Source organism: Ursus americanus, chromosome 36 (assembly GCF_024610735.1).
Source record: "Ursus americanus isolate L20-20 chromosome 36, mUrsAme1.1.p, whole genome shotgun sequence".
NCBI lineage: Eukaryota > Metazoa > Chordata > Mammalia > Carnivora > Ursidae > Ursus > Ursus americanus.
In genome coordinates, this window is record NC_142162.1 from 10,874,003 (window position 1) to 10,899,556 (window position 25,554).

Sequence of the window (25,554 nt, forward strand, 5' to 3'; positions counted from 1 at the left end):
GAAGAAGCAGGCTCCCAGCGCAGGAGCCTGATGTGGGGCTCGATCCCAGAACGCTGGGATCACGCCCTGAGCCAAAGGCAGACGCTTAACGACTGAGCCACCCAGGCGCCCCTGACTGTGACTTTTTTGACAGTAAATCCATACATGGCTTCACTAGATTTTACTTGACTCTGTGGTACAGATGATCAAAAGCAGTTTTATTTACAGCTTAAGCTTAAAAATTTTAACCAGAATCAAATAATTCAGCTTAGAAAATCGAGTTATGAACATGGTATTTAGGTTTTAAATTCTAGTCTTTGCTCATGTTATTTTCTCTAAATGTTTGAGTTTTCTGAAATATTCTTTATTAACATATGCAAGACGTAGTTAGGTTTTCCTGAAGTTGGTTTTGCACACATCAAGTTGGATATTGCTTTTCGTGGAACTAATGGTTTTGATCTTTAAAAGGATAGTATGACAAAATTACATACACCTTAAGATATAAAAGGAATAATAAAACAATGATAACAAATTTCCACCTTCTAGTCTGATAAATATTAGGGGGACAAGTCTTTCCCAAGAAGCATGAAAAATACTTTTCTGGATTTTCAGAACTTTTTGTGCTGTGCATATATTACGTTTTTAATCAGAAATAACATTAGGGGCGCCTGGGTGGCACAGTCCTTGGGTGTCTGCCTTCGGCTCAGGGCGTGATCCCGGCGTTCTGGGATCGAGCCCCACATCAGGCTCCTCTGCTGGGAGCCTGCTTCTTCCTCTCCCACTCCCCCTGCTTGTGTTCCCTCTCTTGCTGGCTGTCTCTATCTCTGTTAAATAAATAAATAAAATCTTAAAAAAAAAAAAAGAAATAACATTAAAGCTTAAAAAAATAAGAAGTAGCTTATTTACAAAGGTTTAAACTTTGAATTTCCAAAGAGGCTACTATAATGTATAATGAGATTTTAAAAATTAATATGTTATTATTTTATATTTACTGACCTTCTTGGGTGAAGAACAAAATCCTTAAACGTATATGGTCTCTCCAGTCTTGGGTTTTCTGTCTAGAATAAAACAGTGGGTTTTCAAGATACATCTATAAACACCAAAAACATGTACTTTTAAGGAATATTCTTGAACTGTGATCTAAGCCATAACTGAAGTCAGAGGTGAGAAAAATGTGGCTTTAGCTCATGAAATGGTTATAACTGGTAGCTTGACAGAGCTTTCACCTTCCTGCACCCTAGGACTTGCAGCGGTCACACCGCGTACCAAACAGGCTGCACTGTGCACTGTGCAGCCAACGGAGGGAAGAAGTGGAAACAAAGTAGAGGATGTTGGCGCCCCAAAGGAGTATGGAAGACCTACAATGTCAGCAGGTGGGCGTGCTTAGAGCATAGAGGCCATTCTAGGAAAACAAAAGAGGAAATGGCCTGGAAAGTGAGACTGGATTAAATACATCATCAAAATCTTGTAATCTCTAAGACTGTGGGGAGCCAATAAATATCTCAAAAGACTGATACAGTAAAAAAGTATTATTTCTCTTTCATATCAAGTTCAACAGCCCTTTGCTTTCATTATTCTCTACTTCTCTCTTACATTTTGCATGAACTACCCATTCAGTCCTGGAACTCTTTCCTTAAATTCTCATGACATTATTTTACTTGTTTGTTTTTCCTGTTTCTCCTTGTCTGTCTTCTCCTCCGATTGACCCACACTAACTGAGGCTCAATGTCTGGCCTTTGATGCTCTCATCTCTCTTACTTGGACAGCCCATCATTCTCAGAGATTCTGTTGTTACCTCGATGCGGTAACTCTCAACCCTCCCAGCCTCTTTCTCTACACAATTGATTTTTCTATTTCTGTCAGCTGCCCACTTTAGGCCTCCTTTTTTACTGTTTTCTATTGAAATTCATTATGGCCAAAAATAAATTCATCCTTTTTCAAAACAAAATGGCTTTTCCTCCTACATTTCCTACTTGAGACACCACCTTCATCTCCCAAATTCAACCTGTATTATCATTACTTTTTATTTTTTTTTTCTCAACCTCCATGTCAGAAACCTGGCTCAATAGTGTTTTGTTATGGAATGTTCCCTGAATCTTATCTTCCTTCATTGTTGCTATATGCTTGGACCACATTCGGTTTCATGCCCATATTGTCGCAAATGATCTTAGGTTCTTTCTGTGAGATGAAGCTCTCCCCATTCTGCTTATTCAGCAGAATATTGCCAAACTGATTTTCCTCAGACATGCTTTCCTGATGTCAACCAACCTCAGCAGCTATTTCTTATTGGGGTTCATGTAAGGGAATCTTGGAAATAAAACTCAAATGGAAAATTGAGATGAGTTTTCAGAAAATAATATGCTCAAGAAATAATAACAGTACACATTTTGCAAATCAAATGTTTACATTTACTACATTGTACATCTGTAAGTGTTCATTAGAAAAAAAAAGAATAAACACAAAAATTAAAATCCTAGACATCTATACCAACCGGTAATGGATAAAGAGGAACATCCACTTGACCTAGGAAATCATCTCTTGTCTACAAGAAAAAGAAGAAAATATAAGATTAGTAATGTGCTCAGTGTTTTTATAAAAACTGATGAGCTATTACCATCATTTCCAAAAAAGGTAGAAATCTTTTTTGTTGTTGTTTAATCCTATGCAATATCAATGGAAAATAAAAGGGAATATGGTAGATAATGGCGGAATAGAGTATATTAGACTGATCCTTTTGCAGATAATAATTATATACTCTGAAAAGATATAAAAACTATTTGGAAGCACTATAGAGTTACCACAAGCAAGCAGAAACCAAAGGGGAGTGGATCTCTGAAAGAAGAAACTGTATTGCGTAGGGTTCATATTTCCATGACTTTTCACCTGATAGTACTTCAGAGTACTTCACAGTTCATATGGAGGTATGATTAGAACTCAAGCAGGAATCTGACATCTTACTCATTTGAGGAGTATGAAGACCTAGTCTGAGGTTAACAGCTTAATTAGAAAGTGAGGGGGACAATCTCTGAAGGAAAGAAGACACAGAAGTCCCTCCAAATCTATACATAAACTCTACCCAAATTCTTAGCTGATCACTGAACTGTATATATGAAAGGCAGAAGCTGGAACACTGAGCCTAGATTTCAGCTGATGTTCACCTAAGGGGAGATAGCATTTGGGTATCAGCTACGTTAACAACTTGCTAGAACAAAAGTCAACACTTTTCAGGGAAAGATGGTAATATTTACTGTCTCAATCATGTACCACGCCAGTATACAATAAAAAATTACTAAACATGTGAAGAAACAGAAAAATGTGATCAAGTATCAAGAAAAAAAGTCATTAGGGGCACCTGGTGAGTGTGTGTGTATACCACATACATATAAAACCATATATATACACATATATATATATGTATGTGGTGTATATATACCACACACACACACACACACCACATCTTTTTTATCTATTCATCCACTGATGGACCCTTATGCTGTTTCCATAGTTTGGCTAAATAACACTGCAATGCAACTGAGGTGCAGATATCTTTTCAAGTTAGTGTTGTCATTTTCTTTGGAAAAATACCCAGCAGTGGAATTGCTGGATCATATGGTAATTTTGTTTTTAATTTTTTGAGGAATCTCCATACTGTTTTCCATATTGGCTGTACCAATTTACATTCCCATTAACAATGCACAAGTGTTCCTTTTTCGACACATCCTCACCAACACTTATTATTTCTTGTCTTTTTGATAATAGCCATTCTGACAGGTGTGTGGTGATATCTGATGTGGTTTTCATTTGCATTTCCCAGATGATGAGTAATGTTGAGCATCTTTTCTTGGCTCTGTTGGCCATATGTATGTCTTCTTGGGAAAATGTCTATTCAGATCCTCTGCTCATTTTTTAAATCAGATTGTTTGTTTGTTTGCTATTGAATTGTATGGAAAACCAGGAACACTATTAGCTAATCTACAGACCTTACTCAAATTTCACCAGTTGTCCCATTAATTTTACTCCAGGATCCAATTCAGTATCGCACACTGCACTTAGTTATCATGTCTCCTTAATGTCCTTTAATCTGGAAAATACCCTCAGTCTCTTTGTCTTTCATAATCTTGACTCTTCTGAAGAATAATGGCTAGTTATAGAACATCCATCAATTTGGGTTCATGTGATGTTTCTTCATGGCTGAATTTAGGTTATGCATTTTTTTGCAATATCATAAAAGTAATACTGGCACTTTTCTCAGTTCATCATGTCAGTAGTCAATAAACATCAGAATCTTATACATTATGGACAGTTAAGGACCACTAAATATTTGAGGAAAGCCTATATAATATGAAAAAGAGACCTAACACCCCCCCCCCAAAAAAAACCCAAACAGAAAGAAGGGAGTCAGAAGAATCGGAATCAAGTCAGACTGCAGGAGAAATACTTTAGAAAAACTATAATTAACATTCTCAGAGGTAAGAGATGAAACATCTGTCAAACAGAATAGGAAGTTATAAAAAAAAAAGGAAGCACTTAGAGAACAAAAAAATATTCTGTTGGGAATTAAAAATATAACTCAAATAAAAAGTTTAATATAGAGTTGGAAAATAGACTTAAAGAAATTTCTCAGAAAGTAGAACTAAAAGACAAAAGAAAAGACTTATTCCCAAAATAAGGAAATTACAGGACAAATTTAAGTTCACATCTAAATAGCAGGCACTCCAGAGAGAAAAAAGAAGAGGGAAGAAATTATCAGAGAAGCATTTTAAGAAACTCCCCTTAAACTCAAGCAGATGCATTCTGAGAGTGAAAGGTCCCACTGAGTGTTAGGCAAAATGCATGAAAAAAAGGTGCACAGCAAGGCACATCATTGTGCCATTTCAGAGTACCAGAGATAAAGATATTCTAAGCTTTTAGAGCTGGAGAGACACAAAAGAAATCATACACAAAACTGAAGGACAATAACGTCTTCTAAATTGTGGGAGAAAAATACTTCCTACATTGAATTCTATACCCAACCAAAATATCTTCTTTAATAATGAAGGTGGAATAAAGATGTGTTCAGACACTAGTGTTCTTAGTAAGGTAACAGAGGATACATTCCTCCAAAATAAAGGAGTACATCATGCTAAGGGAAGATGCAGGAGATTCAAAATGGGAGACAAGAAAAGAGGATCCCCTAAATGATGGGGAAGGGAACTTTCAGAATATCAACAGTGTAAGATCTACAGAAAAACCGGTGCATACTGGAGCTGGAGGATGGATGGCTATAAGAAAGATGTTTCCAGAAGAACAGGAATAACTGGATCTACCTAATAGGGTTTTGTTAGAATTCAATAAGATAATATACACACAGCGCTTGCACAATACCCAGCATGCAATAAGCATTCAATAAATGTTAGCTGTTTTACTTGAAATGCTGGATTCTGTAATGAAGCCCCTGCTCCTTTTCCAATAAAACAGTCTATAGACATTTCAAACAGGTTCATACAATAAAAGGAACATGGCTGGAGACTGAAGCCTAGCCGATTAGTTTAGTTTAGGGCCATATTCCTATTTTAGAACTTGAGTTGATAATTTTTGAAATGGACAAGTTAGCTTTTAGTTATACCTTCAAGGCTGTTCTATGGTATGGTTCTTTATTACTGTTTTTATTGCAACTAGAGGTTATACTCTGTAAATCTGATCTTTAAGAAGCTAAAAGACAGACAGTAAAATACAACAAAATATAAAAAATCCTAATCAGGATGACTGAGGAATAAAATATTTTGGTTAATTGAATGATCTAATTAACTTAGTTTGGGCTTCCACTTCTTTGGGGGGGAGTGTCCTACTGAATAGCCTTGCCCTTAGTAAACTGAACAGAGTAAACATCTATCTGTTTGATAATTCATGATCTTTCAGTGCTTCAAAAACATGGTTGTGGTCAATCACCACTGGAGTTAACACAGTTGAACAGGATTTCTCAACCTGGGCACTATTGACAATATAAGCCAGATAATTTTTTTTGTCGTGGGGGCTGTCCTGAGCTTTGAAGGATGTTAGCAGCATTCTTGGACTCTACCCACTAGATGTCAGTAGCACCCCTCCTCCAGTTGTGACAACTAAAAATGTCTCCTGCCATTGCCAAATGTCCCTTGGGTGGCTAAACTGTCCCTGGATGAGAGCCATTGATAAAGAAGGTATAAAACAGAATGCCTCCAACAGTGAGTAAAAGACCTTCCCTCTTAAAATAACACCTTCATTGAGCTATAAATCATATAATATACAATTCACCCACTTAACATGTACAATCAATTTTAGAACATTTTTGTCATTCCAAAAAGAAAATCCATACCTATTAGCAGTCACTCCCTGTTTCCTCCCTCTCTCCTTAGCCCTAAGCAACCATCAATCTACTTTCTGTCTCCAAGGATTTGCCTATTCTGGACATTTCATATAAACGGAGTCATATAATATGTGGTCCTTTATGACTGGCATCTTTCACTTACAATAATGTTTTCAAGGTTCATTCACATTGTAGCAAGTATCAATACTTTATTCCTTTTTAAATTCTGAATGTTATATTGTATGGATATATCCTATTATTTGTCTATTTATCAGTTGATTGACATTTGGGTTGTTCCCCCTTTTTTTTTTTTTTTGGCTACAATAAAAAAGGCTGCTATGAACATTCAAGTACAAGTTTTTGTGCTGACATATGTTTTCATTTCTCTTGGATATACACTTAGGAGTAAAATTGCTGGGTCATATGGTAACTCCGTTTAACCTTTTTAGGAACTGCCATACTTTCCAAAATGACGGTACCATTTTATATTTCCATGAGGGTTCCAATTTCTCCATATCCTCAACAACACTTATTATTACTTAGCTTTTTGATATAGCTCTCTTAGCCAGTACGAGACAGTATCTAATTGTGTTTCTTTTTCCATTTCCCTGACGGCCAATGACGTTGAACATTTTTTCATGTACTTTTGTGCTCCTTATTTCTCAAAATCTCTTAACTTAGACATCTTCCCTACAGATTCAGTTTCCATTGCTGAAGCAGTGCCTGTCACTGTGGGACAGATAGGAAACATCTCATTCCATATATTGCTCCAGGTTCCTTGTTCACTGATTGCATTTTGTGAACAAAAGCCTAGAACAAAAATCCCACTTAATGAAAATTTCCTTGTCTCAAGTAATTCTGGGATGTAAAAACACATTTTAAGAATTTGCAATGCATCTTCCTTCTTTAAAACAAGTGATCTGAAATGAGTTTCTTAACTTCCACTTAAAATGAAATGGTCCCAAAGAACTATATTCCTAATATTAGAAGAATGAACAAATTTTCCAAACTAAAAGTCAATATACATGGTCTGAGAAGATGGAGAATATGAAACTGGGAATTATCCTGGAAAGTCTGGGACATATGGTTGATATAAATATAGGACAATTAGAGGTTCTTTTTCCATTTACAAAGAAAAAGCAATAGTTTTAAATTCATTCCTATGAAAGCAAGTCAGTCTGTGATGTTCATTAATGTTTCTCTAGCCAACCAATTGTTCCAAATTCTGAATATCAAGCATTTCTTTGCAAGAGTTATTACCTATATTTGAACTGCATGCAGCTTACTTCATAAAGCAAATCTGCACTTGATAAAATATAAGTAATTTTAAAACACCTGAAATCTGAGTAAGAATTTAGAACAGCAGGTGATTTTAAACAGGACCATCCTGTAGTGGGCACAGTTCCATCAGTAAATAATACATTTTCTAATATTTTAAAGGTATGAATTTCAGTTTCTTTAAACAATGTTTAGAATTTTTAAAAAATCCAAATTGCTCTTTTTGCAAAACTTCAATTAGAACTATAGATGGCTCTAAGTTTAGAAGAACAAACTATTATTAACTTTGATAAGTTTGCATTTCTGCTTTAAGAGAACCCAATGTTACAAAATATTAGCAATTTAAAAACAAAGTGTCATAGCTTTGAAGAATACTGAATACTTGCCTTTAAAAAATTTCCATTAAATTGGAGTTAGAAATAATTTCCCTGGGCAAATCTTCTGTATAAGGCAAAATAATAAAGGGAGACTCACTTCTGTACAATCGAAACCAAACAACATAGTCAAAGTTTTTTTTGTTGTAATATCCAACTTTTACTTTCAATTGTTTTTTAATCAGTGAAAATGAATTTTATACATGACTAAAATTAATTTTATACATGAATAACTTTATATGTTAAACATAGCATAATCTCAGTTTGCAGACTAAGCCATCAGCACTTTTTTTTTTAATCAAGATGATCTTTTAAAGTAATTTTACAACAAAGGTAATGCATACACAGGGTACAAAATTAAAAGGAAAAAGGTTCCCAGCCTCCATCTACCTAATTCCACCCTCTGTCCTTCCAAGAGGCAATAGCTGCTATTTTTGTGTGTTTGGTATGTTTGGGTCTGAAACTATTCAGTTTTCTTTGACACACTGTTATGCATCTTACTTTTTTTCTCTTCAACAATCTCTCTAGGACTTTGTCCGATATCAGACCACATAGAGAGGCTTTACCTGTGGCTAGACGGTATGCCATTGTATAGAACACCAAAACTGATTTCACTAGAAGTTCCTATTGACAGGTATTCCAGTTGTTTCTCATCTTTTTCCTGTTATAAGCAATGCCTCAATGAATAAACGTCTATTTTTTTATATTGCATATATACCTAAGATAATCTTAATTTTGTGCAATAATAAAGTCGATTAACCTGAACTAATCCGAAGTGGAAACAGATCTCAGCTGACTGGATGTTGCAGAAGGGAATCGGGTCCAGAGGAAGCCCAAACCACATATAAATTTTCAAAGACCAAAGAATCAAGATCAAAGGTGTGCATCTGAATCAGTGTCTTACTCAGTGCCAGTAACTACAGTCCACACGGCTATACTCACATCGTCGGTGTGTGAATGTCATGATTCTTCTGTGTAGATCACTCAAACTCTAAAAAAAATGAATTGGAGCAGGCAGGAAGAAAGAAACTATAAACCCATAGCTATAAAAATGTTCAAACTATGGCTCAGTTGGTTAAGCATCCAACTCCAGGTCTCAGCTCAGGCCTTCATCTCAGGATTGTGAGTTCAAGCCCCACATTGGGCTCCACACCCAGCGTGGAGCCCACTTTATAAATAAATAAATAAATAAATAAATAAATAAATAAATAAATAAATTCAAACTGTTCTTAATCATTTTTAAATTAAGTCAAGAGATCAAGAGATATTCCAGAGATCATAAAAGATGAGAGTAAAAAGCTCTGAAACAGAGACAATAGGAGTGAAATTACCTAAAACCTCTTTCTAGTAGGTAAGCTTAAAGTTTTATTTATATTAAGATGATAAATATTTGCTCGAACACAGGAAAAGTTGACATCTTGACACAGAGGGTATTAGCTCATGTGACTATCTGAGGAAAGTAAGTAAAACTTTTATGAATGGACCCATTTATAGCATTTAAAAAAATGAGGGACCAATATTTTCTGCTTCCAAAACTTCATAAAAAACTCTTATTTTTAACAAACATCCTTCCTCTCACAATCTATACTACATGAATTCACACATCTTAGAGGTTATAAATTTAAAGAAAACATAAAAAACGACTCTAACTTTAGCTTACCTATTTTCTAACACATGCAGATCTTATTAACTAAAACTACATTTGCATAGCCTCTGCCTTCCTCCTTCCATACTAACTCACGCTATAGTATGACCTGCTTATTTTAAACGTTTTTCTGGAAGTTCAAGATTTATTGATTCAATCTTTTTAGTATGTTGAGGGGAAAACGGTGTTAGCTAAACAAACAGTATCATCTGATCGAGGCTATAAAATCATAGTGCTACGGAAACTGGATGTCTTTGCTTAAAGCAAACATTCAACGTCCCACGTTTGAGATCTGCTCAGCCAGCCAGCCAGCCTGTCTGGTAGATTTAACTATAAGACACACACTGTACTTGTCCTTTGACAATAGCTTCATGCTGCTTGAAAATTTGGGTACATGTGTTCTACAGCCTTTAGCAACTCCCATATTTTTAAAGGGATTTTTACCTAATAGATGGGGGTAGGAAGTCAGGAGAGGCCACTGTCTAAATCAGTTTCAGTTTGAACTATCTTCTGAATTTCAGTTTCTTTAGAGGTCTCCACTTGATAATTACCACAGGCTTGTGAAAACTGATGATTTAGCTGGATACATTCCTCTATCTTTACATGCTTTAAAGTTTAGCTTCTAATCTACTGTGAGGATTTTCAAATACAAACCATCTTTTAAAAATATGCTACTGAAGAGAAGGACTTTAAAGCCGACAAGAACAGGAATCAGACTGTGTTAAGCAATTTCTATTGTAGGCCCCTAAACCAAAGGACTATAGAAGATAAGAAGAAAGTTTTGAATTTGTTACAACTTTCTTCCCCTTCACAAAAGGTGAAGGGCTCATCAATTTTCTCCATTGTTTCACATTTATATTTCCAAGCAAAGGAAAATTACAAGAGGACTAAACGTATAAAGTTATAATTTTACCAGGAAATACCTACGATTAGATAACTGATAAAAGGGACAAGGCTCTTCCTTCCAGAGAGAAAAATATTCATTCTTGATTGAAAATAAACAGACACACACATTCACCCTTCTGAGCTCCAGTAAATTATGTTACTACTTTTTTCTTTCTAGGAATGTCTGCCAAGCTATTAGGGGATTTTAAAAAAATAAATAAATAAAGTTTTAAAGAGACTGAAGCTCCTAATCTCTGGAGAATTCTATCTGTAGTCTAAATGAGAAATTAGTAGATAGCTCCCACTGTTGAGAAAGATCTAGGGACTTTAATTCTAAGACCCAAAGAGCTGTGTAAAATCTCAGATACTAATTTAAAAACAAGTAAGTGTGAGAAGATGAACTAAAATCATCACTTTAAAATGGATAAAGGGCAAAGTAATCTAGAGGTTTCTGCTTCCAGCCTTAATCGAGAGTTTCAAAGGATTCGGGTTGAGTTAGTCCACTCAAGTGGTTTTCCAAACTTCTGGGGCAGGGTCTGAGAATTTGTAGTTCTTACAAGTCCTCAAGTGATACTCATGCAGGTGATCCAGTAGTCCTATCGAGAGAACCACAGCTCTATTCAAGTCAATTTCTAGAGAGACCCAGGAAGAGTAAACAATGATAACAGCTAAAGAAGAATGAGCAGGGCATCTAAATGTACCTATTTTTATCCTGCCTACTTCCAAATGGATTTGGCAATTTGGAGATAACACACAATGTGAAGGAAGACGCTTCAAGATAACAGAACAGAATTCCTCTAAAAGAAGCAAAAGGAGTCAGGTTCTTGTATTTCTTTTAGCTTAAATTGCAAAAATAAAAACCTGTTTTCTAATTCTAACAATCTTCTTTTCAAAACTTTTGAAGACTTGCTGTTAAATAAACATCACTTCCCCAGTGTGTTCTGAAGAATCACAGATCTGCTGGGTACTAAATGAGGCCAAAGGTGGTCACATAATTGGGAAACATTTGGTTAAACAAAACTCAAAAGTTCATTTCCTGTAGGACTTTAGGGACTTCACTAGTGTGCATTGTGACATTCTAAGAAATATAGCATGTGGCATTATATAAACTTATTTCTCAATGGAATGGGTTACTATGGGTATCTTACAGACTGGTGAGGAACACATTTCAAAAATCCTGGTCCAGAGGAAGAACTATAAATTGCTTAGCATGGGATACTAGGCCTTTCCTAGCATTTCCAATCTACCTTGCAGCCTCATCTTTTAATATAAGACCCCCAACAGAGTACCATGCTTTTGCTGAACAAATCCTAAATTTCCCCCTCTCAAACTCACTCATGCTTCCTAGAAAGTTGTTCTCTCTCTGCCTGTGTAAATCCTATTCTTGAGGTCCAGCTCCAAGCCATTCTAATGGAACTTTTCTTGATGAGACTAAGTTGCTAATTTCCTCCTCTGTAATTCTACTAACTTGTATCTTTTAACATCTGTATAAGAGTTCTCTTGTATTCCAAATAATTATTAAATTGTTTTTTTTTTTAAAAATTGACACGGTCTGACTTACTAGAATATATCGTCCTTATGTCAATTAATAAAAACTAGCTACTCAGACCACAGGAAGTACTCTCTGATGTGGAGAGAACTTACTTAATAGTTCTAGCGTTGTGAAACCAAATCAGCAACGTGACGGGAAATGCTACAACACCCAAAGAAGATGGTATCAGATTTTCCTTTTTAGGCAATAGACTAAGTCCCACTTGTCCATTTCAGGGGGGTTAGTATGTTGAACGTTGTTGGAGCAAAAATCAAAAGGGTTAAATGATCCGCTCAATTCCCTGCAGTCTGACTGCCTTCTTCAACCTGGACTTGAATTAGTTTTCTGCCACCAGTGTGATAACCTGGTAATGTTTGGGCTGCAGATTGTTATACTGATTCCCTGTTCATGTTTCTCACTGCTCTGACTATGGCTATGTTCCTGGCTCATTTACTGGCTTTTCATTCTCAGAAAAAGGTTTTCACCCAGTTTTCTTTGGTAAGGGGCCGTCTTCCTTATGAAAGAGTAGTATGGCTTTTTCCCTACACTGTCTCTAGCCTTCCTATCTGCTCTTGGTGACCATGAACCACTCTCCCACCCTTGGCCTATGGAATCCACCACTTGCAATCTGCACACAGTTGGTAAATTAATCTATTATTCAAGTCCCATGAGATTACAACCCTGATTTCCTATTAATACTATGCCCAAATTTAAAAAATACACCCATGAGGTGAAATCCACACTTAGATTCAGATAAAACTACCCCATTTAATGTTGGGGTATAACCTAAGAATATATATATAATATATATAACCTAAGAATGTTTAAAAACGTTTATAGAGAAGATTAAAAATAATCCCTAAATTTTGCCACATTGTGCTGGGCTTACCAGTGTGTCTGGCTCCTAGTAGGAAGTCATTATTTAGCTCACTGTTTGGTCAATTGCTCCAGATTTTAGTTTAGTCATCTTTAAAGGTAACTGAATCTGAAATCCAAAAACCACTGGACTTCATACTACATGTTTCTTTACTGTATTCAACAGCAACTAGCAGTCGTGGGTCTGGAGAATACCCATGACAAGTCAGGATTCATTCAAGTTTTCTTACTACTTGAACGAGGTGATCCTCCTGCAAACTTTCCAGGCAAGAAGCCTTGAGGCTACCATCATTTCAACTCTCTGATCCTTAACTTAAAACCACTTTACATATTCTCTTTGTCTTCCTCAAAAGTAGGGATGATGTCTTCTATTCTTTTGTATTTCACAACAAAAAAATATTTTAAAATATTTTTGCTGGAGTTTCAGTAGTATTTTCCCTAATCAACAAAGAGTATTAAGCAGAAACAAGGTACAGTGACTGGCAAATACTATCAAAGATTTATTGTCAGTAAAATGAATGTATTAAGAGAGAATCTGAAGGGACTGGCCCAAGAATATCTCTAAACGACAAAGAAAATACTTTATCATCAAATGATTCCCAGTGTTTCTTGTTCTCCTCCTCCTCCTCCTTTTTCTTCTTCATTTTTTGTAAACTTTGGCAGAAGACTACTTATGTACTGGTAGAAAGAAATGTTTTCTTTAACAACTTGAACCTTTTGAAATTTTAAGTTTTTAGAAAAAATTTCAGAAATAGAAACTGATTATTCTTATGATTTGATTACCTGATCATTTGATCAAATGTAAATTTAGCTGATCTATAAACAGTTTTTAAAGTTTCCCCCAGGGTTGAAAACTCATATAATTTTTATTGAAGAATATAATGTATCCATGAAAACAGGGGGGCAGTTGGGAAAGGATGTGAGTTACTGTTTAAGAAAATAAGAACTCATGGGGCGCCTAGGTGGCTCAGTCGTTAAGCGTCTGCCTTCGGCTCAGGGTGTGATCCCGGTGTTCTGGGATCGAGCCCCACATCAGGCTCCTCCGCTGGGAGCCTGCTTCTTCCTCTCCCACTCCCCCTGCTTGTATTCCCTCTCTTGCTGGCTGTCTCTCTCTGTCAAATAAATAAATAAAATCTTTAAAAAAATAAAAGAATTCTAAAAAAAAAATAAGAAAATAAGAACTCAATGGATTCCTTTAAACCAAATGTTCCTTGCTTAAACAGCAGGTACCAGTGAAGAAAAATAAGGTCACTAAGATGTGACTCCATTCCTTCAGCCATCACAGCTACCAAGCACTGCAGCTTCCGGTGCCTTCCTCAATAGATTAGAGCACTGTCAAAGCTACAGGAGCATCAATGCCTTCAGGCTCAGGATGCAATGTTCTAGAGAAACCCTATCCAATAGAACTTTTTGCAATAACAGAAATATTTTCTATCTGTGCTGTTCAATGCAGTAGCCACTAGTTACTTATGGCCACTGACCACTTGAAATGTGTCTAGTACAGATGAAGTTCAGGATTTTAAAATTTGATTTCATTTAAAGGAATTTAAATCTCCATAGCCACACATGGTTACTGGCCACTGTATTGGACTGCGAGGTTCTAGCAAATTTTTTAGTAAAACAACACTCTCTGGTTTTAAACTTTTACTTTCATTGTTTGCCCAGAGATTCAGACATATCCCCAGAGCTGACTAACTACCCCTCACCATACAGTATTTGGAATCATGACTACAGTTTTTAAAAAAATCAGTTTGGCTTATCATAACTAAAGAAATGTTAAGTTAAACTTTGTTAAGTATTCCTTTGGGAAATAAGTCACCCTAAGAAAAGGAAGGAGCCCAGTGGGACACAGCCGTACCCCAAAGTGATGATGCCTGTAAATACAAATCTAGCAATAGCACTGCTCAACTGGACTGCATTTGTTCAAGAGTGCATGGTAGCCATCTCTTTGGAATCCCAGAAATAGTGAAGAGTACTTTACAGCTGCCTGGGATCTTTTGTGGACAGAAGAGAAGGGCTAACTCAGTGAAACTTGGGTTATAACTGTCATTTTGTCTTCACTAGCACCTGCAGTCTGGTGAATCTTGGGAAAACTTAGGTTACATGTATTGAGTATGCAGATTTGATGGCTTCTATCAGTACAATATATTTCGGCAGTGGGTTATAACTGTCATTTTGTCTTCACTAGCACCTGCAGTCTGGTGAATCTTGGGAAAACTTAGGTTACATGTATTGAGTATGCAGATTTGATGGCTTCTATCAGTACAATATATTTCGGCAGTTTTACCACCTGTCTGATAAAATTTTTAAATGATATTTCAGGATAATATCCAAAATAATTTTAGCAGGTTAAAAAAAATCCCAAGAGCTAAATACATAATTTCTTTCAATAAAGGGAAGGATAACTATAAGAAGGATATTCTTAAAACCCCACCAGGTGCACAAAATTATTTATATGAATTATATAAAATTGAATTTTTATGAATATCCCAAAGATAGTAACTATACAAATATGAAATTATAATAGCTGAGTTACTTTGCTCTTATCCTATTGATAACTGCCAACCAAACATTTTAATATAAAGAGAAATGGGCACAATGGGATGTCTCCTTTTGTAAATGTAATCTTTTGCTAAAAACATTAAAAAATAGAGAGATAATAGAAGATTTAATGTTTTTAAATATTATAAACTCAATGAAAATGAATTTAAATGAAAATAGTGCTATTATTGAAAACTGTGATATCTTAAAACAACTATTAATAGACTCTCTGAATAGGCCTATATCTATAAAAGAAATTGAATCAATAATCAATAATGCTCCAAAACAGAAAGCACCAGGCCCAGATGGGCTCACTGGTGAATTCTACCAAGCGTTTAGGGAAGAAATTTACCAATTCTCTATAAACTCTTTCAGAAGACAAAAGCAGAGGGGATATTTCCTAATTCATTCATGAAGCTAGAATTACCCTAAAACCAAAACTAGACAAAGATAATACAAGAAAGAAACAACAGACTATTACCTCTCATGAGCTCTGATACAAAATCTTCAACAAAATATTAGCAAATTGAATACAACAATGTATAAAAAGAGTTATACACCATAACCAAATAGGATTTAGACCAGGTATGCAAAATTATTTCAACACTGAAAATCAATTATTATGATCCACCATATCAATAGGCTGAAGAAGAAAAAATCACATGATTATATCAATACGTACAGAAAAAAACATTTTACAAAACCCAACAGCAATCCATGATAAAAATGTTCAGTAAATTAGGAATAGAGGGGAACTTCCTCAATCTGATAAGGAATATTTACAAAAAACCTGCATTTGACATCATACTGACTGGTGAAAAACTAGAAGCTTTCCCACTAAGATCAGGAACGAGGCAAAGATGCCCCCTTCTCACCACTCCATTCAACATTGTAGCAAAAGTCCTAGTTGATATAATAAGAAAAGAAAATTAGGGGCGCCTGGGTGGCGCAGTCGTTAAGCGTCTGCCTTTGGCTCAGGGCGTGACCCTGGCGTTATGGAATCGAGCCCCACATCAGGCTCCTCTGCTATGAGCCTGCTTCTTCCTCTCGCACTCCCCCTCCCTGTGTTCCCTCTCTCATTAGCTGTCTCTATCTCTGTCAAATAAATAAATAAAATCTTAAAAAAAAAAAGGAAATTAAAAATATACAGATTGAGGAAGAAGAAATAAAACTGCAAATGATATTATTGTCTTTGTAGAAAATCCAAAAGATTTGACAAAAAAACTCCTGTGGCTAATGAGCAATTTTCACAAGGTCACAAGACACAAGATTAATATTGAAAAGTCAATTCCTTTCCCATATACTAGCAATTAACAAGTAGAACTTGAAATTAAAACCACAGTATCATTTACATTAGCATCCCCCAAACAGAAATAGTTAAATATAAACTTAACAAAATACAAATACAAGATCTATAAGAAAAACTACAAGACTGATGCATGACTTTGAAGAAAAACTAAACAGATGAAGAGATATTCCATGTTCACGGATAGGAGACTCAATATTGTGAAGACGTTGGTTCTTTCCAACTTGATTTATGGATTTAATGCAATCTCAATCAAAATCCCAGCAAGTTATTTTGTGAATTTCAAAATTTGATTCTAAAAATTATATGGAGAGCAAAAGAACAGTCAACAAAATAGTGAAGAACAAGAACAAAACTGAAGGAATGACACCACCTCACTATTAAACTATGATAATCCTGACAGTGTGGTAATGATGAAAGAATAGGCTGAGTTCAATGGAACAGGATAGAGAGCCCAGAAATAGACCTACATAAATAGTCAACTGATCTTTTTTGTTGTTAATTTATTTAAATTCAATTTAATTAACATATAGTGTATTATTAGTTTCAGAGGTAGAATTTAGTGATTCATCAGGTGCATATAACACCCCATGCTCATTACATCCAGTGCCTGCCTTAATGCCCATCACCCAGTTACCCCATCTCCTAATAGTCAACTGATATTAAACAAAGGAACAAAGACAATACAACGGAGAAAAGACAGTCTCTTCAACAAATGATGCTGGGATGACTGAATATTCACATGAAAAAAAAAAAGTATCTAGACACAGACCTTACATCCTTCATTAAAATTAACTCAAAATGGGTCAAAGACCTAAATATAAAATGTAAAACTATAAAACTCCAATAATACTGGAGAAAATCTAGATGATCTTGGATTTGGCAACGACTTCTCAAACACAATACCAAAGACATGCTCCATGAAAGGAATAATTGATAAGCTGGATTTCATTAAAATTAAAAACTTCCACTTTGCCAAAGACACTGTCAAGAGAATGAAAACACAAGTCACAGACTGGGAGATAATATTTGTAAAAGACAGATCTGGTGAAGGACTATTATTCAAAATATACAAAGAAGGCTTATAAATCAACAATAAGAAAACAAATAACCCGACTAAAAAATGGGCCAAAGACCTTAACAGACACCTCAACAAAGAAGATGGACAGATGGCATATAAGCATATGACGGGGAAGATGTGCCACGTCATATGTCGTGAAATGCAAATTTAAAAAAAATAACAACATATGATTACACACATTAGAATGGTCAAAATGTAGAACACTGACAACACCAAATGCTGGTAAAGAGGCGGAACAACAGGAACTCTTATTCCCTGACTGTGGGATTGCAAAATAATACAGCCATTTCAGAACGTAGTTGAGCAGTTTCTTTAAAAACTAAACTTACTCTTACCATAAGATTCAGCAATTGAATTACTTGGTATCTACCCAAAAGAGTTGAGAACTTAAGTTTACGTAAAAACCTACACACAGACATTTGCAGCAGCTTTGTTCACAACCGCTAAAACTTGGAAGCAACCAAGATGTCCTTCAGTAGGCGAGTGGGTAAATAAACTAAGGTACATTCAGACCGTGGAATATTCTTCAGTACTTAAAGAAAAAGAAAAAAAAAAAAGCTATCAAGCCATGAAAAGATGTGGAAGGAACTTAAATGAATATTAATAAGTGGAAGACATCAGTTTGAAAAGACTACATACTGTATGATTTCAATTATGTGACATTTTGGAAATGGCAAAACTATCAAGGCAGTAGAGGGATCACTGGTTGCCAGGGATTAGAGGATATAGAGATGAAGAGGCAAAGCATGAAGTATTTTTAGGTAGTGAAACTACTCTGTAGGATACTATAGTGGTGGATAGATACAGGCCATTATAATTTGTCCAAACCCATAGCATGTACACCACCAAGGGTGAACACGAAATTAAACTATGGACTCTGGATGATAACGTTGTGCCGATGCAGATTCAGTAATTGTAACAAATGTACCACTCTGGTGGAGGCTATTGGTAGTGGGGGAGGCTACATGTTTCAGAGTAGGGAGAATACAGCAAATCCTGGGCCTTCTGCTCACTACTGCTGTGAACCTAAAACTGCTCTAAAAAATAAAGTGCCTTCAGTGAAAACAACACCAATTAAGAGATTGGGAATTCTTTAGTTTATAAACTGAAAAGAAAGAATCTATCATCTTATGGCTAGAAACTGACTCTATCAATGACATAAAGTCAATAAGATAATGTCCGAACCACTATTTTCAATGAGGGATAAAAAAAAGTAATAGGGTCACCTTCTTTAGACCTGCCAGTTGACGCATAAAGAGTGGCTCTGTGGCCCACAGATAGGACTTTTTAGCTGCTAATTATCTCCTTCTGTTGATTTGCTGTATAATTCTTATTTATTTCCATATTTCTTTTGTACATCTAGTATTGACAAAGTTTTCCCCCCAAGAATATGCATATCAAAATTGAGTATCAGAAAAAGGATCTGTGCTTTAATTTGTAATAGGGCTTTGAAAAAATGTATTTCTTTGAAAATATATCTTGATCTTTGAGAGAGTCTTACGAAGAAGTGCTTCCCCAGATTTCTAGTCTGTATTTTGTGCTATAGTTGACCCTTGAATAACAGGGCTTTGAACTGCACAGGTCAACTTAAATGTGGATTCTTTTTTTCTTTTATAAATACAGTACAATACTGTAAATGTATTTTCTCTTCTTTATGATTTTCTCAATAACATTTCTTTTCTCTAACTTACTTTATTATAAGAATAGAGTATATAATATATATATAACATTTAAAATATGTGTTAATTGGCTGTCAATCAGCAAGGCTTCCAGTCAACAGTAGACTTAAAGTAGTTAAATTTTGGGGGAATCAAAAGTCATATGCAGATTTTCAACTGCATGGTAACTGGGGAGATCGGCACCCTTAGCCCCTACATTGTTCAAGGGTGAACTGTGTTTTTTACTTTTTTAATTATTTTTTTAAAGATTTTAATAATTTATTTGAGAGAGAACGAGCAGGAGGGAGGCGCGGAGTGAGAGGGAGAAAGAGTCTTGAGCGCACTCTGCGCTCAGCGTAGAGAGCCCAACGCAGGGCTTAATCCCAGGACCCTGAGATCACGACCTGAGCTGAAACCAAGAGTCAGCCGCTTAACTGGCTGTACCACTCAGACGCCCCCAACAGTGGTTTTTAATGTGTTCTTTTCACGTATTTCCTATTACATAACTGTCAACATGGATTCTTCAATTTATAGAAGATTCACTTAGTACACATATAAAACAACAATTACTATCTCACACACTGTGGTACTTTACAGTTTACAACTTTATGTACTCTTACAACAGATTATAAGGTAGCTAATAGCTCCTTTTTACCTGAACACCAACTATCTGCCAAACAGACATGAAATTTTCAGTCCTCAAGACAAGTCTGCCAAGTTTCATAAATTTCATACTTTATAAACATGAAATTAAGACTCAGAGGAGTATAAGAGGAATTAATATAGCTAATTCATCATTGTGTACATTTTCATTCTATCCATGGATGAGGAATGGGGTATCCTAGATGTTTAAACCCTAAATGCAGATTTGTGGTGATTTAAAATTGAGGTAAGGTGCAGTTTAGGTGATAAATTCCAGGTCCTAACAATAACCTTAGTTTTAGGTTCCAAAGCAAAAGCCTCAGTTTATTGGTAACAAATATAGTATCAAAAGTTATGTGATTAAGGGGCACCTGGGTAGCTCAGTCATTAAGCATCTGCCTTCGGCAAAGGTCATGATCCCAGGGTCCTGGGATGGAGTCCCATGTCAGGCTCCCTGATCAGCGGAGAGCCTGCTCTCCCTCTCCCACTTCCCCTGCTTGTGTTCTCTCTCTCGCTGTCTCTGTCTCTCTCTCTGTCAAAAAAAATTAATAAAATCTTTAAAAAATTATGACTATTTACCAATGGTAAATAATTGACATGCTCAGCCCCAAAGTGAAATAAACATCTTAAGAGAGGTGAAGAATCAGACAGGTGCAAGTTAAAGGAGAGGTATCCATCTTGAGCTAGGTCATTACTAAAATGACCTCGATGACTTAGGTAGAGATCCAGTCAAAACAGTTTAGAACTAGTGTTAATTTTGTTAAGCGTGAAACTGCACTGTAGTTTTTATATATTTAAATGGTTCTTAATCCATTACAGATACACTCTAAAGTGTTTGAGGTAAAATTATATGATGTATGGGATTTACTAAAAAAAAAAAAAAAAAAAATCCAGGCAAGAAAAAAGGAGGGGAAAAGATGGATGACATGATTGACAACACGTCGATAATTATATCTGAAGCTGGGAGTTTATTGGGGGCACACAAGGGGCTTGTTGTCTTATTCTTTCTACTTTTGCGTGTTTGAAATTTTCCATAATAAAAAGTTTAAATGTAATTGAAAAAAAGATAAGTGGTTTATAGTCATTTAGGTAGTTTAAAACAGTTATTGAAGAAAAAGAACATAATGAAATTCTTAAACAGTGTTAAAAGAGGTAGAAACATATAATATGTTATTTGATCAATAAAATTAATCAGGGGGCGCCTGGCTGACTCGGTCGGTGGACCATGTGACTCTTCATCTTGCATTGTAAGTTTGAGCCCCATGTTGGGTGTCGCGATTACTTAAAAATAAAATCTTTAAAAATTAATACGTAAAATTAAATTAATCAGAAAAAACAAAGTAACTAAAAATGTTGGGTCACAAATCAGAAGAATAGAATAAGAAATATTTGAAAGATAAACTGGTTCTCCAATGTGTTCATATCATAATCCCCACACTTAGCTTTCACTCAACAATGGCAATAAGAAAGGACCTGGACTCTGTCCAAGTGTAAAAGTTACTCATCAGATTGTATTCAGCCCAAATGGAAACCTTCTTTTAGACAACTCTTATTTCTTTTTTTCTTTCTGATGCTATTTTTACTAGAATAACCTGCCCCTAGCAGCTTTATCCTGTAGATTCCTCCTACTAAAGGATGGGATGAAAGACCTCGGCTAGTGATGTAGTAGAAAAGTGTTTTAAAATATATAATGGAGCTGAGTATGGGTCCAAATACGACATTTACTAAATTTATAATCTTGAGTAAATCATTTGAACTCTTCTGAGCTCATTGCTTTATTTCTAATATGGAGATACTGTCACAGAGAGTTTTCTGAAATACGATACATAGTATGATATTAACTGATTTAAGCTTTCACAGATATAGGGTTAAGAGTTTTGAAAAGAATATATCAGGATTTTCTCCAAGTTAAAAAAAATCATAGTTAAACTTTCAAGTTCAAGTGACAGCAAGCATCCAATATCACATTCCATTAGGAAGCCATGACTATTGCCTCTTCCTTCGTGTCCTCTACCCAAACACATTTTTAATAGGTCCATTCTCTTCCTCAGAAGTGACAATCATGGGTATTACATTTAAATGGATTGCCAAGGATGTGAAAGTTAGGAGATATGTCAAGGAAACCACACATTCTATTACGAAGAATGTTTACTTTAGTCTTTCTAGGAGTATCTTCACTTCTAGAATACACACAACGTATATTCAGACAACAGGCATGAAAATCAGGTACCTCACCTACTGTAAGTTAAATCAGTTACCAACAATACCTTGGGGCGCCTGGGTGGCACAGCGGTTAAGCGCCTGCCTTCGGCTCAGGGCGTGATCCCGGCGTTCTGGGATCGAGCCCCACATCAGGCTCCTCTGCTATGAGCCTGCTTCTTCCTCTCCCACTCCCCCTGCTTGTGTTCCCTCTCTCGCTGGCTGTCTCTATCTCTGTCAAATAAATAAATAAAATCTTTAAAAAAAAAACAAAAAACAAAAACAATACCTTAAGGATTTGGTAAGGAAATATCACTCTTAAGGCGTGGTTTTACCAAACTGGACTCAGTTTCAGAACCTAAAGAAATCACCTTCATCCATAGTTTATCACTAACCATGGCTATAAAACATAACTGGGTGGGGAGCCTGGGTGGCTCAGTGGATGAAGCATTCAACTCTTGATCTCAGCTCAGGTCTTGATCTCAGGTTCTTGAGTTCAAGCCCTACATTGGAGCCTACTTAAAAAAAAAAAATAAAAAAGGAACATAACTGGGCAATCATTGCAAGTTTCTTCTGTGGGGGAAGCAAACTGACCTCTGAGAAAAAACCTCTAGATACTGACAGTCACAAGTTCCCAATGATGAAAGCTACCAGTCTAAAAGCCTCACACAATTACAAAATCTCCAGATTACTTGGTAGTGACTCACTCTCAAATATAAAGAGACAGCCAAGGTTCACCAGACACCTGAAGGAAAATGCCCAATAACAAAGAGAAACAAAAAATAATAGCAAAACGACCCATTAAGAATCAGAGACAATGCGGGACTCATAACAAAACTTAAAAAAAAAAAAAAAAAACCCTGAAGTAAAACATTTTCAAAGAAATAGGAGATTCTATTTATAAAACAAGAATAAGAATAGGGCATCATCTGAAAACAAGAGAGAACTTTAGAAATTTAAATAACCAAAATTTTAAAATTAAAGAGAAGGGGAAAGTTGGGGGGAATCTCCCAGAAAGTAGAATAAGGAGGCAAAGAAACAGAAAACAGGAGAGAAAAGTAAATTATAGGAGCAATCCAAGAGATGCAAACTTTGTCTCATAGGAATTCTGGGAAGAGAGAACACAGAGAAAAAGGTAGAAAGGGAATTTTCAAAGAAATAACAGCTGATTTTTAAAACAAGCACATGTTATCTTGATAAAAATTTAAATTAACTGAAAATTATATAGGCAATCACATATCTCAGAGTTTAGGTGCTCACCTGCCTAACGTAGGTATATGGACATTATTATATGTTATACTATATTGTACTCTAGTTGTGGTTTTTTAAAATAGATTATGCTGTCTTCTCATCTAAATTTTAAACTCTTCAAAGCCAGGAATAATATTTGCCACTCACGGCAGGCACATATTCTATTTCCAATAAATACTTGTTAAACTCATTTGCTTTGAAGACTGCTTTAGTTTCCATTAAGCTCTGTGACTCTTTAAGAGGGTTCAGTCTTTCAGCCTTGGTACAAAAGGTAAAGGTCATTCTTAGGTAAAACAGTTACTTGAAACTCCAGGAACAACGCTGAGAATCCAGTTCTTAACATCGTTTGGAATGAAGTCACTCTATTAAACAATGATAAATTTAAAGCTGGTCAAACGGCCTTTGTTTAAATACCCTTAAAAGTTTTGGCCCATTCCATCTTCTTTTCAGAAAACTTGATCTGAGCCTCCATCCAGACACATAGTTCTATGGTACCAGTTAGTGGAATATGTAGGCTATGAATCAGACTCCACTGTGGAAACTAATCCTTGAGTCACGATCATAATATTCCACTGGCATCCACCCCAGGGACAAGGTATTCATTTAAGAGTGTCACTCTTTCATGCAAAGGATGAAACGTCAAGTAGCTCCCACTCAGCATGACAGTCATCCCTTAAATATCCTAGTTTGGTTATCTCTTTGAGCAAGGCTGTCTGGTTGCCCTCATCTGTCAGGATTCTATAGTCATCTACCATTCCAAAGGGTCCCTTGGTGTTCGTAATTAATTTAATAAATATTTGTGGAGTGTCTGTTTTGAGCAAGGCACTGTTCTAGGAACTGGGGATACAGCAGTGAGTAAGACAAAAAGTCCCTGATTTAGGGAGTTATATTCTAGTAAAGTAGAACCCAGAAAAGTTTCCCCATTTGCTTTATCTTTTCTATAGAATTTTCCTCTTATCAATTCTAGAAAATTTACATTTGCTTGTCTGCTTGCTTGCCTATTTCTATCTCCCCATCTTTAACTATTTTCTTGCTGTGCTTCCTTTTCCCCATTTCTTAACTGAAATGTTTAATATCTTATTAGGCTCCCTGAAATTAGGCTAAGCCACAAGTGGCTACAAAGTCTACAAAACCCAGCTACCGATAAGATATCTTAAAGTGCTCTAATGGAAGGACAGGTCCTAAGATTTTCATGTTCTGATTTATATTTGAGAAGTAATATATACTTTTAAGAAACATTACAAAGTTGTATGTAACAGAGTTCTAAATTTTCTCCTATCAAAAGGATAGTTCATAAGTAAGCACTGATTATATACAGCTTTTCAGTTCATTACATGAGTCAATGTAAGATTAAAAAATTCTTGGTAGTAGCCTAATTGATGTTGCTACAGAAAGCATATTGGAAAGATTCAAAATATTCACAAAAAGGAAGATAGACGATATTGCTCAAAAAAGCCAAAATACTTAAGAAATATAACATTTCAATTGTGTATTTTTCAAATCTCATGCTGAGAGGGGAAAAAAAACTAATGTAGGCAACAATTTTAAAAACAACATAGACCAGAATTATAGCCATTATAAATTTAAGAGCTTCCCTTAAGTAGAACTGCAAATGTTATAGACTAATATTTTTAAATTCTTTTTTTTTTAAAGATTTTATTTATTTATTTGACAGAGAGAGAGACAGCCAGCGAGAGAGGGAACACAGGCAGAGGGAGAGAGGAAGAAGCAGGCTCCCAGCGGAGAAGCCTGATGTGGGGCTGGATCCCAGGACTCTGGGATCACACCCTGAGCCAAAGGCAGACGCTTAACAACTGAGCCACCCAGGCGCCCCTAATATGTTTTAAATTCTTAAATGAAACTAAAATGTAACCCTGGAAAATTTAATAGTCAGAATTCTTCAAGAGTCACATTAAAGTTCTTTAATGAGGCAGGTAGGCAACCAAGCTCTTGAATGTTTCTTGGTCCAAACAACCTCTTCTAGAT

General features: G+C 35.7%; 1 protein-coding gene across 7 annotated transcripts in view; it reads right to left on the reverse strand.

Annotated features, from left to right (window-relative positions):
* Window positions 1-25,554, reverse strand: part of NEDD4 (NEDD4 E3 ubiquitin protein ligase) — a 129,435-nt gene that overhangs the window by 34,777 nt on the left and 69,104 nt on the right. For all 7 annotated transcript variants that reach the window (XM_087859186.1, XM_087859187.1, XM_087859185.1 and 4 more), the window contains 2 exons: window positions 2,471-2,521; window positions 976-1,037 (listed from right to left, as the gene is read on the reverse strand). In XM_087859186.1, the coding sequence (XP_087715312.1) occupies window positions 976-1,037; window positions 2,471-2,521 (113 nt within the window). The remainder of the gene's footprint in view (window positions 1-975; window positions 1,038-2,470; window positions 2,522-25,554) is intronic.